Raw genomic sequence first — 17145 nt, forward strand, 5'->3', positions numbered from 1 at the left:
TTTGTTTCTCAATATTTATTTTCAAGAAAGTGCTCAAATCATACACAAAAATAAATGTATAGCATTTATCAACATTTTTATCTTGACTTATAAGAGGGGTTAATAATCTTTCAACCATACTATAAAATGCTTCCTAAGCACCATGTGCTGACTTCATTAAAGGGTTAGTTCACCACCTCTCATGATTTACTTACACATCTGGGATGGCTTCAAGGTATGACTTTCCTTCTTCAGCCAGCAGCCTGATGACACCATTTACATGCATTGTATGGACAAACTGAGCTGAAATCTGCTTATAAAAATCTTCACTTTGGTTCTGCTGAAGAAGGATTTTCATTTTTGGGTGAACTAACCCTTTAAAGGCAGCATTCAGTAAGGCATTATTCAGTATAACATCATTAGTATTTACTGTCACTTCAAACCTTTATGCTCTTGCTTTGATTTAACACAGCATTTCATACACACGATGGACTCGAAACTGCAGCCCAATGAGCACAATGGCTCATAATAATAATACATTTTATTTTATTTATATAGCACCTTATAAAACAGTGTTTAGTATTTTACAGAGAAAAATATACAGTATGTGCAAAAATACATTCACATATGCATATGGGAATAGTAGAATGTACATGGACAGAAAAAAATGCACACAAGAAATGAAAAACAGACTGAGGAAATGCCCTAGTGAACAGGTGTGCTTTGATATATTCGTATGTGTTTCAAGCACAAGCTCTACCCACAATAGCCAGATCATTATAACTGTAAATTAGGATTTTAATCTAGCCTTTTGTAACACTCATGTACAGCATCCTCATTTATTCTGACACTTAAGCTTAACTTAAAAAATGTATGAATGTGTAAGACTGTCACAGAATTGTTTGCATCACTTCAGGGAAAGTCAAAGAATTCTGTGAGAACCAACGTCACAAAACTCTCACACAGAGGAGCATCTCCACCTGAGAAAACACACCCTACTGATTGGGGACCATAAAACACAATCACACTCGCATCTGCTCTCTCTCTCTCTCTCTCTCTCTCTTTCACCTCGGGTCACTTTAAGGACACTAAAAACTAAGTTATGACTTATCCTGTTCTGTAATGTAAAAGGTTTTCTGATCATACATGTTTGGTATCATTCAAGAGGTCTCAGTGCAACTGGTAAAACGGTATCATTCCCTTTCAGCAAAGTCAAATCGCAAGTAAGATTTAAGAACTTAGTAAAATACTGTATTCTATCCGGGGCATGCCCCTCCCAAGTCTCACACAGAGACCAGATGCTGTATGCAGATTAGGTGTATTCTTTGTAAACATCAAACAACCTACTCAATCAAAGGTCGACTTACAACTCCCTAAATTGGAAACCAAATCCTAAATAACATCAAACACGCACATCTGAAATAACAATAGAATCGTTTGGTACTTAAGGAAGGATGGCAGAGAAGCTCTGTGAATCTGTAAGTCAGATCTCCCATGCTTCGTCGTTTGCATGTCGTTTTTTCACTACCAGGTGATTGCAATTTGTATTTCTTATGTTTGGTAAATGTTTGAATGGAATACAACTTTAATTATATTATTATGCTTGGTTCACTGATAGCTTTGAGTTCGATTTATTATTTTAATTGGATTGTTTGAATGTATTACTATTACCTGGTAAATAAATTGTTATTATGATTCACTCTGAAGGACTGTTTTCTAGTATATTTCTTGTTAACTACAAATCTATGGTCAGAGTTGGCTTAATTAAGCTACTTCAGAAGTAACCCATTAGTTAAGTATGTAAAAGGCTAAACGGTAAACTGAGAATCTATAATAGAACTTAGCCAAATAAGACTAAACGGATAAAGCCGAGAACCTATAAGGACCAGCACAGGACCCAAATAACATTGAAATAACAAATGCAGTCTAGAAGAGAGAATTACTAAAATTCAGAGCATAGATACATCAACGAGGTTTTTCATAATTGGAGTCAGATGAAATAAAGAAAATAATTAATGATAAGATTAATAAAACATGGAACTCAAATCAAATAATCAAAGTATTATTTAACGTCGCGCACGATAAGACAGAACACGCAGGAGACCTTCAGCCATGCCATTGGATACCCTCCTTAGACCAGTGGGTGCCTTCCCCCTTACAAATGTCTTTGCATTATTAGTTTCTATGAGTGTCTGCGCATGTTAGTGGATCATGTTCATAGTTAATGTGATCAGCTACACCTTTAGTTATTTGCCTATGACACCTGTATGAACTAAAATGTCCACTAAAAATCATTTTTAAACCATACTGTTAGAAGTCATTGCAAAAATAGGTCAGCGAAGTGAAGTTAGTTCTGAGATCATCATTTGTTTTCTGATGCCACTTGATTTGATGTCTTGTATCTAATGCAATGACAAAGACATTTTTAAGTGTGACTAAAGTGCAAAATGTCATAACATTTAACAGAAAACTTGTCAAAGATTAAAGTTCAGGTCAATCAGATATCGCACTGCATCAGGAGTTGCTTCATGTAGCACCTGAATTCATTTTCAGATCAGTTGTCTTAAAAGCACACAGTCACCTGCTGCAGAATCTGCAGCTCTCAACTTATGAATAAGGTAGGCCTGCTTAACATGACCCACTCATGGAGCCTCAGCTCGAAGCCGGGCAGTCCGGATGCTTGGGCAGCTACAAGTCTGGCCATTAACCAGCAAGGTTCAGATTCAAAAACTTCTCTACACCTTTCTATCAAACAGAATTCTACTTCACCATTGGCTGGACTGAGTGTCCAAACAGGTGTATGAAGAAGGTGCAATTTTGCCTGATGTTTGGAATGTCAGGGGTTCTTGTATCAGCGACAGCTCTCAAGTTCATGTATGGCTGCAACTTTAAGTCTCAAGCAATGTTAAGTTGAAGAATGCTGGCAAGAACTGGGAGCCAAGGTAGCTCGGTTGACCTGAATGCACCTATAACCAAGCACATAGTGTTGTTCAATTGACATCTGCTTTTGCAAATGTGCTGTTTGAGCAGATAAGTATCGGTGTTGCAGTCCGTATAGTCTGTTCATTAGATCCCCTGCTGGTCTCATCTAGTTTCCTCACCAAGTTGATGTTGGAACTGACTTTGTTGGTGCTCTTCTCCAGATCTTGTTTGTAGTATGGTGTGTCCAGTCCAGTGAGATGCCCAGATATTATGGGGGATTTACATACTGAACCTCTCAAATCTGCACTTTTGGTTGCTCAAGACACACATTTCAGTTTTTTTTGTATTAGGAGGCAACCTCCACCTTCGGAAGGACTAGTTTAGGATATAGATCCCCACAAGGGTCTTTCAACATTCAGTTCAGATATGGAATATGGTGACCCGTAAATTTTAAACCACAGTCTGTCCTCCTAGCTAGAGGTCACTAAATGCCTCTACTTTATAAATACTTAGATCTTGCCTTGGTTCATATCCACTGTCTGAGGAAGAATCGGGCAACAGGGAGACATCCTCTTCCTCCTCAAGAGACATTACTCCTTCACAGTGATGGCCTGATGACTGAGGACAAGTCTGTTTCTCCATGCTCATGTCCTCTTCACGATCTCTATCCATTTCTGACTTCAGAAGCTTGTTCAGTGTAAATTTTATTGGGATTTCAGGCAAGATAAAGCTGGAAAGGTTTAAGTTAGAAGTAATATTTTCATCGTATATATCAGATATGATGTTTTCTTCACTCTCTTCCATATCAGTAGCCAGGCTGTACTTTAGGAAATACTGATTTAATGTCTCGGCCTCCTCATCTAGATTGGGCACACAGATAGTAGGTTCTTGATTGATGACGGATGGTGAGTTGATTACAACATTAGTAAGGCATTCTCTCTGATGATAGAACAGAGAGCCATCTCCACTCTCCTCCTCAAATGCAGAAACACAGTCCTCTGTGTTCATAAACGTCTTTTGCCATGCCAATGTAATTGTTTGGGGTTCCTCAGGGGTTGGTTTTAGGACCCTTTTAGTTCCTGTAGTGATGAACTGTGAAGACATACCCATACTCTATAAACATAAATGGCAGTTAAATTATGAAAACACACTCTGTCATGAATGGAAAACAACACAAATAGAAGAAATGCAATATTATGTTTATAAATTATTATTACATATTTATTGAATATACAGTTTACAATGGGATCCAAAAATCTGAGACCATTAAAAAAAAAAAAAAGAAAACTCTTTGAATGAACTGGATTCAATCATGGATAGAGGTTCCACATTTAAAATACGTTTTTTTAAATTAAAACTACTGCATGTAATCTCAAATTAAATACTTCAGGTAGAGGGAAACTAATTGCCTTTAGTAAATCCAACTAAATTAGACATGTTAAATTAACTCATATGAATTTGTTTCCATGATAACCTAACTAGTACGGTGAATGCTAGCATGCTAAATGCATGCTAATGGTACACACTATGCTATGATTAGTTTAGCAGTTGCTCAATGAGTAGAGCAATATTAAACATTCTCAACATGTACTTGTTCTCAAATGAGCCCAAGCTTCACTCTTCACCATTATGGTAACCCCCCAAAATTCCAAAATAACAGAAACTCCTCTAATTCTCAACACAACAAAACATTAAAAACTACAGAGACACATTATATAATACTTAATTTTTACATTTTCTCTCACTATTAAATGCCATGCAGAGCATGCTAGGAATTAGAGTTTTTCAGATAACCATACAAAAAATATTCATGTTGTCCCAGCACAAATAGATTAATTAAAGCTTGAAAGCATTGAAGCCACTCAATTAATTTAAGCTCACATGGTTACATTATTATTATTATTATTATTATTATTATTATTATTTTTATTATTATTTTGGTGAAATGAACAAGGGAGGATTCAGTAAAACTAACAATAGTGAAAGTTAATTTTTTTTGGAGAGCAAAAGTGACAATGTTTGTTTTATACTTTTGGAATTTAATACAAATTTGGTTATATTATACATTTTATTGTCAGCATAATAATTTGAGTTGAAGATTGAAAATGGATGTAGAAATACAAATCTGCTTATATTTGATTAGTAGCCTAGAACTTGTGTAGAATATTAAATATTCCTATATTCCTTCTTCATTTTACATCATAACATTTACTTCTTTCAAATTATATAAAATCCTAAAGTGTTCTGTTTATTTCCAGGCTTAAATGAACCCGCAATAATTGTCAACACTTTTGAAGGAACATGCTTAAAAATCTCACAATGTTCACTTTGGTATTTACACACAACATATGATACAGGAAACTTAATTTTAATGTCATCATAAATCAACCTAGTAAATGACACGCAGAGCTTAATGAAGTTCAGTGGTATTCAAGTACATACCAGAGCATCTGGAATGCGTTGATTATTGATTTTAGGCCTAATGTGGTTAAAACAAATGAATGCCAAAGCAATTCCAGTTATAAAGGTAATCAGCAGCATGGCCACAACGTACACCTTTAGTGCTAAAGAACTTCCAGGAGAATCTGTAAGTATATACATATATACAGTATATAGACACACACACACACACTATGTTAACATATTCCTATATATATTCCAGTCAAAATATCTCAGTAAAAATATATCCACTACCTGAGAGGAAGATACATTTGGTGGTGTTGAAGTTTTCCTTATGCGAGGCCTGTTGATGACTGGCAGAAACATTAACGCAATAGCTCTTGCCAGATGGCACTCCGTGAAAAATGTAGAAGGAATTTGAGGTCGTTGTCATTGCTACAAACTTTCAAAAGCAAATAGCAAAAGTAATCCTTTGTCAGCAATGTCAAAATCACCCCATCAATGAAAGCTTACCTCCATAGTGGAAAGACAAAGTTTGAGCAATATAACTTCTGCACAATTCTGAAGCAAATTGTACATTTTGAATTAAGCAATGCCCTCTAAACTGCAATATTCACATTTAGAAATTGCCATACAATGATCAAGTTATATCATGAACATACCACTGAATAAACTTTTACCTTTGATTCCCCAACAGAATTGTTCTCAAAAAGGAATAGGTGGAATTTCAGGTGGGGTTTGATATCTGGTTTGAATTCCAGCCAATGGCTGTAGGTAATATTAATGGCCTGTTGGTCATTTGAGACTTTTACATCTGGGGAACTCAGACGAGCTGCGGAATAACATATTTCCAGAGTCACTTATCTTGATCATAAATTTTAAGAGGAGCATCATTCATTGCATATTTACTTATAATTTCATTACATAAATTCCGAATGACTGTCATTATATTTTAGAACTCACTTTCTCCATATGGCTGGAAAGACTTTGATATAGTTGTCCAGTTGGAGCTTGTCCCTTTAAATGTGCTCTTGACCCTCACAAAGTAGTTTCCAAAAAGGTCGTCAGGATGCCGGTCAAAGGTCAACTCGCACTTCAGCTTGGCTATGTTAGTGCAATTTGCAGAGTGATTCCACTTTCCTTCAGACCTACCCAAACAATTACATAATTGATATAAAAAAACAATCATCATTTTGAAGTTTTGACAAAAAGCAATTAGAAGCAATAAGAAGTTTTGACAATAATATACAGTATATATATACACACACACACACATACACACACCGATCAGCCACAACATTAAAACCACCTGCCTAATATTGTTTACGTTCCGCCAAAACAGCACCAACTTGCATCTCAGATGGTATCGCATTCTGAGATGTTATTCTTCTCACCACAATTGTACAGAGCGGTTATCTGAGTTACCATAGACTGTCAGTTCGAACCAGTCTGGCCATTCTCTGTTGACCTCTCTCATCAACAAAACTGTCCACAGAACTGTCGCTCACTGGATGTTTTTTGTTTTTGGCAGTAAACTCTAGAGACTGTTGTGTGTGAAAATCCCAGAAGATCAGCAGTTACAGAAATACTCAAACCAGCCCATCTGGCACCAACAATCATCCATGTGATTATCTAATCAGCCAATCGTTTGGCAGCAGTGCAGTGCATAAAATCATGCAGAAACGGATCAGGTGCTTCAGTTAATGTTCACATCAACCATCAGAATGGGGGAAAAAATTTGATCTCAGTGATTTGGACCGTGGCATGATTGTTGGTCCCAGATGGGTTGGTTTGAGTATTTCTGTAACTGCTGATGCTGATTTGCACACACAACAGTCTCTAGAATTTACTTAGAATGGTGCCAAAAACAAAAAACATCCAGTGAGTGACAGTTTTGCGGATGGAAACACCTTGTTGATGAGAGAGGTCAACTGAGAATGACCAGACTGGTTTGAACTGACAAAGTCTACGATAACTCAGATAACCGCTCTGTACAGTTGTGGTGAGAAGAATATCATCTCAGAATGCTTTTCTGAGATGCGGGTTGGCGCTGTTTTGGCGGCACGAGGTGGACCTACACAATATTAGGCATAATATATATATAGATATATGAATATACACTACCGGTCAAAAGTTTTGAAACACTTACTCATTCCTTATTTTATATATATATATATTTTTTTCACATTTTAGAATAATAGTAAACTCATCAGAACTATGGAATAACATAAATAGAACTATGGGAATTATGTTGTGACTAAACAAAGTCCAAAATAAATCAAAACTGTGTTATATTTTAGCATCTTCAGAGTAGTCACCCTTTGCCTAGATTTTGCAGACATGTACTCTTGACATTTTCTCAACCAACTTCTTGAGGTATCACCCTGGGATGCTTTTTAAACAGTATTGAAGGAGTTCCCATCTATGTTGGGCACTTATTGGCTGCTTTTCTTTATTATTTGGTCCAAGTCATCAATTTCAAAATCCTTTTTTTTTTTTATTACATTTTAGTTTTATAATGAAATAAATTAATATGGTGGCACAATTATATTTTTGTCTACAAATCTAATTTCAAACATTTAAGCATACGCCTTCAGAGCAAAAGATTTTTAAGATCATGAGAAACATTTCAGGCAAGTGTTTCAAAACTTTTGACCAGTAGTGTATATATATACACACACACACACACACACATACTGGCGGCCAAAAGTTTGGAATAATGTACAGATTTTGTTCTTATGGAAAGAAATTGGTACTTTCATTCACCAAAGTGGCATTCAACTGATCACAATGTATAGTCAGGATATTAATAACGTGAAAAATTACTATTACAGTTTGAAAAAAATGTAAACTATTTCAAAGAGTTCTCATCAAAAAATCCTCCATGTGCAGCAATGACAGTTTTGCAGATCCTTGTTATTCTAGCTGTCAGTTTGTCCAGATACTCAGGTGACATTTCACCCCACACTTCCTGTAGCACCTGCCACAGATGTGGCTGTCTTGTCGGGCACTTCTCACACACCTTACAGTCTAGCTGATCCCACAAAAGCTCAATGGGGTTAAGATCCATAACACTCTTTTCAAATTATCTGTTGTCCAATGTCTGTGTTTCTTTGCCCACTCTAAACTTTTCTTTTTGTTTTTCTGTTTCAAAAGTGGCTTTTTCTTTGCAATTCTTCCCATAAGGCCTGCACCCCTGAGTCTTCTCTTTACTGTTGTACATGAAACTGGTGTTGAGCGGGTAGAATTCAATGAAGCTGTCAGCTGAGGACATGTGAGATGTCTATTTCTCAAACTAGAGACTCTGATGTACTTATCCTCTTGTTTAGTTGTACATCTGGTCTTCCACATCTCTTTCTGTCCTTGTTAGAGCCAGTTGTCCTTTGTCTTTGAAGACTGTAGTGTACACCTTTGTATGAAATCTTCAGTTTTTTGGCAATTTCAAGCATTGTATAGTCTTCACTGCTCAAAACAATGATTGACTGATGAGTTTCTAGAGAAATCTGTAATTTTCTAGTACAAAATTAGCAATTTAGCATGATTACTCAAGGATAAGGTGTTGGAGTGATGGCTGCTGGAAATGGGGCCTGTCTAGATTTGATCAAAAATGACTTTTTTTCTAATAGTGATGGTGCTGTTTTTTACATCAGTAATGTCCTGACTATACTTTGTGATCAGTTGAATGCCACTTTGGTGAATTAAATTACCAATTTCCTATCGAAACAGCAAAATCAGTACATTATTCCAAACTTTTGGCTGCCAATATATATATATATATGAAATCAGTTTTACTTAAAATATTTCTGTTGAAAGGTTTGGTATAAATATATACATGTTTTGTAAAAGTATCAACTCCACAGTGTGTCTGGTGCCAGGAGGGTTCCCTTGTCCAGGAAGCCATTCAACTGTAGCCTTAAAATCCAATAATACCACACTCAGGTTATTTGGGGGAGAGAGCATTGCTGTCAATAAATAATCAGAAAAAAAGTTCACTATAATTTGCACTACAAAACAAACAAAATTAGAAAATGTAAAGTTATGCAAGTGAATGGCAGGAATTTTCTTTAAAGCACAGCACAATATATAAGCCAACATATCTTGACAATGACAGGGTGTGGTATACAGTTCAAATGTGGTATGTTATTTGTATGATGAGGCTGAAAATGTTACTATTCTGCCCATTATTTCAACTGACTTATAAATTAAAATAACCAACATTACCTACCTTTAGATGGCATCAGGCATATTTGGAGCAATATGAAGCTGCAGGTTATAAACCAGGTCATTGTTTCAATGGCTTAAAGTTTATCTTCAATCTAGCCTTCAAAACAGGTATTGGATTACATTACTTTTCATTCCAGAGATGGCTGATAATATTCAGCCATGGAAAAAGATGATATAAATAGAAATATACAAAATAGCATTTTGAAATGCAAGATTATTAGTCTGATGCTATCAGTTTTCAACTTAAAGGGACACAGAACAACTTCACAATTGCGATATTAGACAGAATCCTTACATTATAACATTATACAATAAAGCTAAATATATTAACTGTTTAGTAAAATCCCCCAGGTACCAATTACATAACAATTACAATTATACTCACCACATTGCAGTCATCATTGCAGTAATCTCTTTTTTATATAAATATAAAGCCATTAATGAAGGCCACCTATCCATCGTAAGTACCAGCAGCACACTGAGACTGTGTTTAAACAAATGATCAAAGCCAAATGCAACTGCAGTCAAAGTGTCACTGTTTCCCTTAAGGGTATGTCTTAAGGGAACATCGAATTTAAGACATAACTCAATGCAATTTCTAAAAAAAGAATAGAAAACAAGCACTTCTCTGTCTAATCTCTGTACAACACACAGAACGAAAGAATAATTATTTTCAGGCTTCCACTGACAATCTGTCAAACATGTCCAGAACTCTTTAAAGATCTACTGACATACTTTGGATCCAAGCTCCTCCTCTGTTACCTGGAACACAGAAACAGGTTGTTCTCACCTGTCTACTTTACTAATCACCACCAAGAATGATCAATGTTGCAAGCATTATAACTAATAAACATTGGTGTAAAGAAGCTTCATGATATGAATAAAGACATTTATTTGTAATATTTTAACATAATGGCTGGACAAGCTTATTTCAATGTCTTGCAAGTGACCCAGGTGCAAGCCATCTTAGCAGCACAAACAAGCTAATAATTAAATAAATATAATGGAATTGATCAATGCATTTTGAGTCTTATAGATAACATAATCTGTAAAAAATAAAAAATAAAAAAAAAATTAAAAAAAGGTTAATTCTCTTTTAAACTAACTTACACCTTTCTATGATCTCCAGAAGAAAAACGATTTTCTGTACCATTCAAAGATATAGATTAACATTACATTTTAAATCCATAATACTCTTCGTAGAAAAGGGAAATATGTCAGTTTGAACATTTTGGTTAATCCATAGAATATTAAAACTAAAATCATATATTTGCCCAATACCAGGTTAAGGCTTATGACTAGTTATTCCTATGTCTCTCTCTCTCTCTCTCTCTCTCTCTCTCTCTCTAGAGAGAGAGAGAGAGAGAGAGAGACATTCTACAGTAGTGGTGCAAAATGCTGTCCCCTGCATAAACAAACTAAAGTGACAACAGAAAAGGAAACAGAAAAATAAAACCTTCACAAGTGGAGAAAACAACACAGTCCAGGGTGACTAAATAAAGACAAGATGGGATGGAGCAAAACTTTACAATATTACATGTGTTTTTCGTGACTTTCCTATGTTCAAAAGAGTGATGTCTAGAATTCTGCTGTGCTGACATTTTAATATAAGGGCAAGATTAGCTTGAATTGTCAAACACAAAAGAGTCAATACCGAAACATTTTTGTCATTACCGAACAAGCTATGGTTGTTTTGGTATTAACATATTTGTATTGGTAGTGATATTAAGTTGTTCTTTCAGATTTCATGTATAAAAATATACATAATTTATACATATACACACTCTCACCAAGCACTTTATCAGATACACCTGTACATCTGCTTATTCATGTGATTATCTAATCAGCCAGTTGTGTGGCAGCAGTGCAGTGCACAAAATCATGCAGATACGGAAGAAAACAGGCAAGCCAAACAAAGCCCCGTTTGCCATACTGGACAGTTATACAGTTCATTACGAACAGGAATGACGACTTGAGCTTCCAGCTTAAAAAAGACTGCACAAGGTGCTTTCATTGATGTAGTTTCCAACCAGTCTAATGTAGTTTGCGGTTCTAGCCATAGATGCTGACCCTCTAAATAATCTGAGGTGTAGTGGCAAGTGTTATAATGGAAGGAACCACAGTGACAATGTGAATTGTAGGGAATTATGGAAAAGTGATGGTGTTGCAGAAATCAAGATGCCTTTACAGGGACATAAAGACAAGACATTCTCTTAATCAGTTTAGGGCTGGTTATAGAGTTGACTCTTTAAAGGAGATTGATTTTAGGCTTCCATTGAGGAGGACGCATTACAGAACTTCTAATGCACATGCTTACAATGCATAAAAGCTGATGGCTCATGGGGATGCAGGTTCGAATCCAGCCTGTGTCATGTGCCAATACCATTCTCTCGCCTCTTTCTCCCCCATAGTTCCTTTTCTCTCTCTTTACTTATAAAGATGGCTATTGATGGTTAAATAGATGTAAGAAAGAAACTACCAATCACAATTCAGTTAGCAAATAAATGCAAGTGTTACCAGCCTCAGACCTAGGGGAATCTGGGCCAGCAGCAAGGCCACACAGGTAGTGGAACACTGTGTACCTGATGAACAATAATTATCAACAATTATCTGCTTTCAATAAAAATTCTTAACCAGTTACACTATCCCCTGCTTTTGTTTAGATGTCTCCGGACATCAGGAACTAATTTCATGGAATGGCAAACATAAGTTAAAGTCAGTTGGGAAAAAAAGAGAAGCAGCAAAAAGAAAAAAAAAATTGTCTTGCTATAGCACAGGTACATATTTGAATGTCAAGAGTCTGTCATTATTCATTATGTCATGTCTTAAGTCTAATATGTCCACACAACTGGTGAAGGATAATGGCAGATATCAGTTTGTGCAGGGTACGTAGGAATAGGATACAGTACACATGTATGCATTGCATTTATTCCTGGTCCCGACGGATGGTATATGGGTCGTCTCAGCTGGCTACAGGTGAACACATTACTGGGCTTTTTAGTACGTGCAGACCTCCGCAGAGCTAATCCTTCACTTGCTAGCTCTGGGGGCAGTTCAGCTTCCACTCCCAACTCTTTCTGACTTTCATCGTCTATACAGTCATCTGGCAGTTCCTGAGGTTCTACAGATGTCGACAGACTAGCAGGTGTTTGCACTGGTTCTGGTGAACCCCCCTGGAGGTGTTGTCTGTCCTGGTGTATGTCCTCTAATGGGGTCCTGTGACTTACAGGGTGAAACTCTTGTGCCGCAACTCCGAGATCACCATGTGGCTCAGGCTGGGACTGTCTAAACGTGACTGTTTCAAACACTGGCAATGATCTGGGGTTGTACGCATATTCTTCCTCTGTAGAATCTTGAGAATCCTGCTCTGGCATTTCAGAAATTAGTTGTTGGCTGTTTGTGTGATGTCGTTCCCATCTTTGTGGTCTCTGCGTCTGATTGCTTGGTACCTCATGTATAAGCGACATGTCATTCACCGGCAAGAGGAGATTACGGTGTAATACACGAAGAGTACGGTCGCCTGTTTCTGCTTGGATTCGATACACGGGTCCATCTCCCAGTTTTTCAACAATATGGTGAACCTTGTGCTCCCAATAAGTACAGAGTTTTCCCGGTCCGCCTCTCTCTAATAGATTGCGGATGAGCACGTGATCACCTGGCTGAAGCACCATTCCTCTGACACCACGATCATAATATTTTTTCCCTTTTGCAGAACACTTTTTACTCTTTTCAGAGGCGATCTTGTATGCCTCCTGCATCCGTGAAGCCCACTTCTGCGTGTATTCCTGATGGGTGTCAGTCTGTGGATCAGGCTCAAGGTAAAATTACAAATCAATGGGCAGCTGTGGGGTTCTTCCAAAGAGGAGGAAGAATGGGGAATAGCCTGTGGCTTTGTGTCTCGTACAGTTATAAGCGTGTACTATGTGTGGCAAATGGTCTTTTCACTCAGATTTCTTTTCCTCCAACAGTGTTCGGGCATCTGGAGAAGTGTTCTATTTAGACGTTCAACAGGGTTCCCTTGTGGGTGATAGGGGGTGGTCCGAGAATGAGCAATGCCAGCGAGCTGTTGAAGGTGTTGGAACAAGTTATTCTCGAACCCCCGACCCTGGTCATGGTAGAGTTTTGTGGATACCCAAAGCATGGTATGAAGTCATAGAAAATCTTCTCTGCCGCCATTTTGCCAGATTTGTTTCGCGTTGGGTAGGCCTGCGCGAAGCGGGTAAAATGATCTACCAGGACTAAAATGTACTCGTAGCCTCCTTAACTCAGTTCAAGATGCAGGTAGTCAACAGACAGTAATTCAAACAGAACACTGGTTGTGATTGAGCCCATTGGTGCTTTTTCAGAGATGGTAGGTCATTTTTGTTTAATACAGGGGCACTGCCGGATGACATAGTCTTCTATATCACGCTGCATAAAAAGCCAGTAGAACCTTTGCCTCGCAAGGTGGATGACTTTGTTGGCCCCAACATGTTCCATGTTGTCATGAAGGTGTTTTTGCACAACAGACTTCAGCGTGTTAGGGAGAACCAGTTGTCTGTGTTGACGTGTCTGTCTGTACAGAATTCCCTTGTCAAGTTTCAATTTGTTTGATTCATGTATCAATCATTGTGTAGTTAATCCTATGTCTTTGGGGTTCCATCCTCTCTTTTTCAATGTCATCACTATGCAGATCGATGCATCTCCTTTCTGGGCAGCTTGAATGTCTTCTGGAGTGAACACAAGTGTATTGTTAGATGGCAGATCTCCATCACTGGAACACAGCTGGAGAGCTGCAGTCCAAGGTACCTCCTCTTGGTCCTTGGCTTTATCTCCCTGCCATACATCAGATATCACATCTGGAGGTAAAGTCTCAGAATACTCTCTGACATGGTCCTGAAATGCCACCAGAAACCACGACAAAGTGTCAGCATCAATGTTGGTCTTGCCTGGCCTATATTTGATGGTGAAATGAAAGTCGGCCAGCTCACCCACCCAGCGATGTCCTACCGCATTCAACTTGGCTGTGCTCAGGACATAAGTAAGAGGGTTGTTATCTGTGAACATGGTGAAGGTGGGTGCGTAGTATAGGTAGTCACGAAATTTATCACAGATGGCTCACATTAAAGCTAGAAACTCCAGCTTGCTGGAATGGAGATAATAATTCTTCTCAGTTGGTGTGAGTGTTCTGGAGCCATAAGTGATGACACGCAGCCTACCTCCCTGTTCCTGATAGAGCACCGCTCCCAAGCCTTCATTGGATGCATCAGTGTGGAGAACAATATGATATGTGATCGAAGAAACCTCTTTAAACCATCTACTGTCAGATCTTCTTTATTACTCAGCATTTCTCTGAAAGTACCAGGTTTTGTGATCTTAAGAACATTCCTGATGATTTCAGACTCACTAAAGCCTTCCTGCAACCCTACCTCAGTCTGTTTACTCAGACTGTTGTAAGAGATATCAGAACCTGAATCAGAGATTTGACCCCCATGTAGTCTAAATTCTCTACATGGTAACAAAGCTGAAACATCAGACAATCTCACAACATGGTCAGGAAAATCAGATGAGTGCACCAAACGCCGATGGAGTTGGGTGGAGCTAGCGTTGATGAGGGAATCCTTCTGGTAAAAGTATGCTCTGAGTCTCTGCTCATGCATGTAGGGAGTGCATGAGTGTCTTGGTCCATGTGGGACAAGTGTGGTGGTGGTTCTTCTGTCAAAGCAGGTGTGGCACTCACATGTTCAACGGTTTGGACATCTGAGGCTGATGACACATCCTGGAGCAGGTTGAGGAGGAGGAGTTGCATCATGCCCTCATCTACCTTAGCTTTAAGCTTATCGTGTCTAACATATTCTACAACGAGGTCATACAGTCCTGGTTTACTCACATCTTCAACAGGGTAAGGCCCTTGGCCATCATCGATTGAACTTGCAATGGTCTGCAGCTGACAAAGACTCAAATTGGAGAGCTTCATGCGGATCTGGACGATCAGCATCCAACATGGCGTTACAGTAGTCATCTTGATCTGTCACCCGTGGCTGTCGTCGTCTGGATGACACTGGATACTGCAGTCTTCTCTGCCACTTCAAACGCAGGATGTCAGCGGTGCAATGAATACCCACCCTGGATATGTGTGGACGGATCCTGGACGAGCCCCCAGTTGTTACCAGCCTCAGACCTAGGGAAATCTGGGCCAGCAGCAATGGCACACAGGTAGTGGAACACTGTGTACCTGATGAACAATAAAGAGATGGAAAAAGTTAACATCTTTCCCTGAGCACTTCAGTTTAATACTGAGACTACATCCAGGGAAATGGGTCTCTTTTCTGTTCATAGGTGTGCTCTAGAGGCGTGGTGATATACTCACATATTAAATTATATTAGTAGAGTTCCTTTTAACCACAAAAAATGGGGGGGGGGGGGGTTATCTGCTTTCAATAAACATTTATATTTCTTAACCCGTTTCACAAGAAAGAAAACAAATCACAATACCTTACGCAAAGAGTACAATGACGTCATAGCTTTTGATTACATTTTGAATGGCGAACATTTTAAGAATAAGTTAAAAGGAGATTTTTAAACTTCAAGCTAAATTTCTTAACAATGTAAAGTTTTTAACAAACATAAATAGGTATCACACTCAAGGCTAACAATATATACAAAACTATGTTTGAATGATTACGTTAACTGGTACCACCTGAATTATTTGCAGTAAAATGTGGAGGATAAGAATGAAAATAGATTATTTGAACAATGTCAGAACAGTGCTGCAAGCACAGTAATTAAAATAAAGAGAGAAAAAAACATCTCACTGTAAAATGTGGATGCATCTTGACCACAAAACCATATTAGTAAAGAGTTTTTTTCTAATTTGCCTTGGGTGGATTAACTTCAACACTTTATGGCCTTATATGGCATTTCTTTGATTACAAGTTGGGAAAAAAATAATAAATAAATAAATATATATGTATATATATATATATATATATATATATATATATATATATATATATATATATATATATATATATATACATATATATATACACACACTTTATATACAGCGTCCCTATTTTGTCAATACTGAAACATAAAAAAAAAAAATTGTAATAAATAGGAAGTAATTAGTATTCTTCATTCTTCAATTTTATTACATTTTTTGGTGCCTATATGAACTTTTAAGTAATTTCAGAACTATTATCTATTCCCTATTATACTTCAATTTTTGCAACTAATGTAAAAATCAATCACTTTTTTCTTAAATGTTAAATATTGAATATATCATGTTGATATTCATAGAATAATAATATGAAACATGTCCCATCCTGGTTACCATTTAAAAAATCATGGTATAACATACATTTTTTGTAAAAAAAAAAAAAAAAAGAAATGTTTCGGTTGTGACCTTGAAGTTTTGATAGTGACCTTGTTTTCATGGAACACCCTTAACTTATTTGTTTTACACGTCAAGTCACTTAATGACAATTTTATGAAGTATGTTCAGGCATGTTGTGGTCTGGTGTACGTTCACCTTCACTTGACTTACATGGTGGAGTTGTTTCCCTGCAGAAGGTCTCTAGCTCTTTCTGTGCTTTTTTCCATGCCCTATGCTATTTTTGACATGCGCTCCATCTTGCA

General features: G+C 37.4%; 1 protein-coding gene across 3 annotated transcripts; it reads right to left on the reverse strand.

The window, feature by feature from the left end:
• Window positions 1–26: 26 nt before the first annotated feature.
• crfb12 (cytokine receptor family member B12) lies at window positions 27–10214 on the reverse strand. 3 transcript variants are annotated; one of them, XM_051696139.1, is made up of 8 exons: window positions 9911–10214; window positions 9527–9622; window positions 9134–9263; window positions 6265–6449; window positions 5982–6133; window positions 5596–5743; window positions 5344–5486; window positions 27–3993 (listed from the first exon to the last, which is right to left on the reverse strand). In XM_051696139.1, the coding sequence occupies exons 2-8, from the start codon at window positions 9585–9587 to the stop codon at window positions 3376–3378; spliced, it is 1437 nt and encodes a 478-aa protein (XP_051552099.1). In that variant the 5' UTR covers window positions 9588–9622; window positions 9911–10214; the 3' UTR covers window positions 27–3375. The 3 variants fall into 3 exon arrangements, with proteins under 3 accessions (XP_051552099.1, XP_051552098.1, XP_051552100.1); XM_051696138.1 differs by having other exon boundaries at window positions 27–4014; XM_051696140.1 differs by lacking the exon at window positions 9911–10214 and having other exon boundaries at window positions 27–4014; window positions 9134–9213; window positions 9527–9582.
• Window positions 10215–17145: the final 6931 nt, after the last annotated feature.

Source organism: Myxocyprinus asiaticus, chromosome 4 (genome assembly GCF_019703515.2).
Source record: "Myxocyprinus asiaticus isolate MX2 ecotype Aquarium Trade chromosome 4, UBuf_Myxa_2, whole genome shotgun sequence".
Taxonomy (NCBI): domain Eukaryota; kingdom Metazoa; phylum Chordata; class Actinopteri; order Cypriniformes; family Catostomidae; genus Myxocyprinus; species Myxocyprinus asiaticus.

What these genes read in the sequence shown, in the direction of transcription:
- crfb12 (XM_051696138.1), bottom strand. Translation starts at nt 9,587, where the DNA reads ATGACCTGGTTTATAACCTGCAGCTTCATATTGCTCCAAATATGCCTG. An exon ending in TTTCCAGCCATATGGAGAAA is followed by an intron (nt 6,134 to 6,264) that starts GTGAGTTCTAAA and finishes GTTATTCCGCAG; the next exon opens with CTCGTCTGAGTTCCCCAGAT. An exon ending in CAAATGTATCTTCCTCTCAG is followed by an intron (nt 5,487 to 5,595) that starts GTAGTGGATATA and finishes ATATACTTACAG; the next exon opens with ATTCTCCTGGAAGTTCTTTA.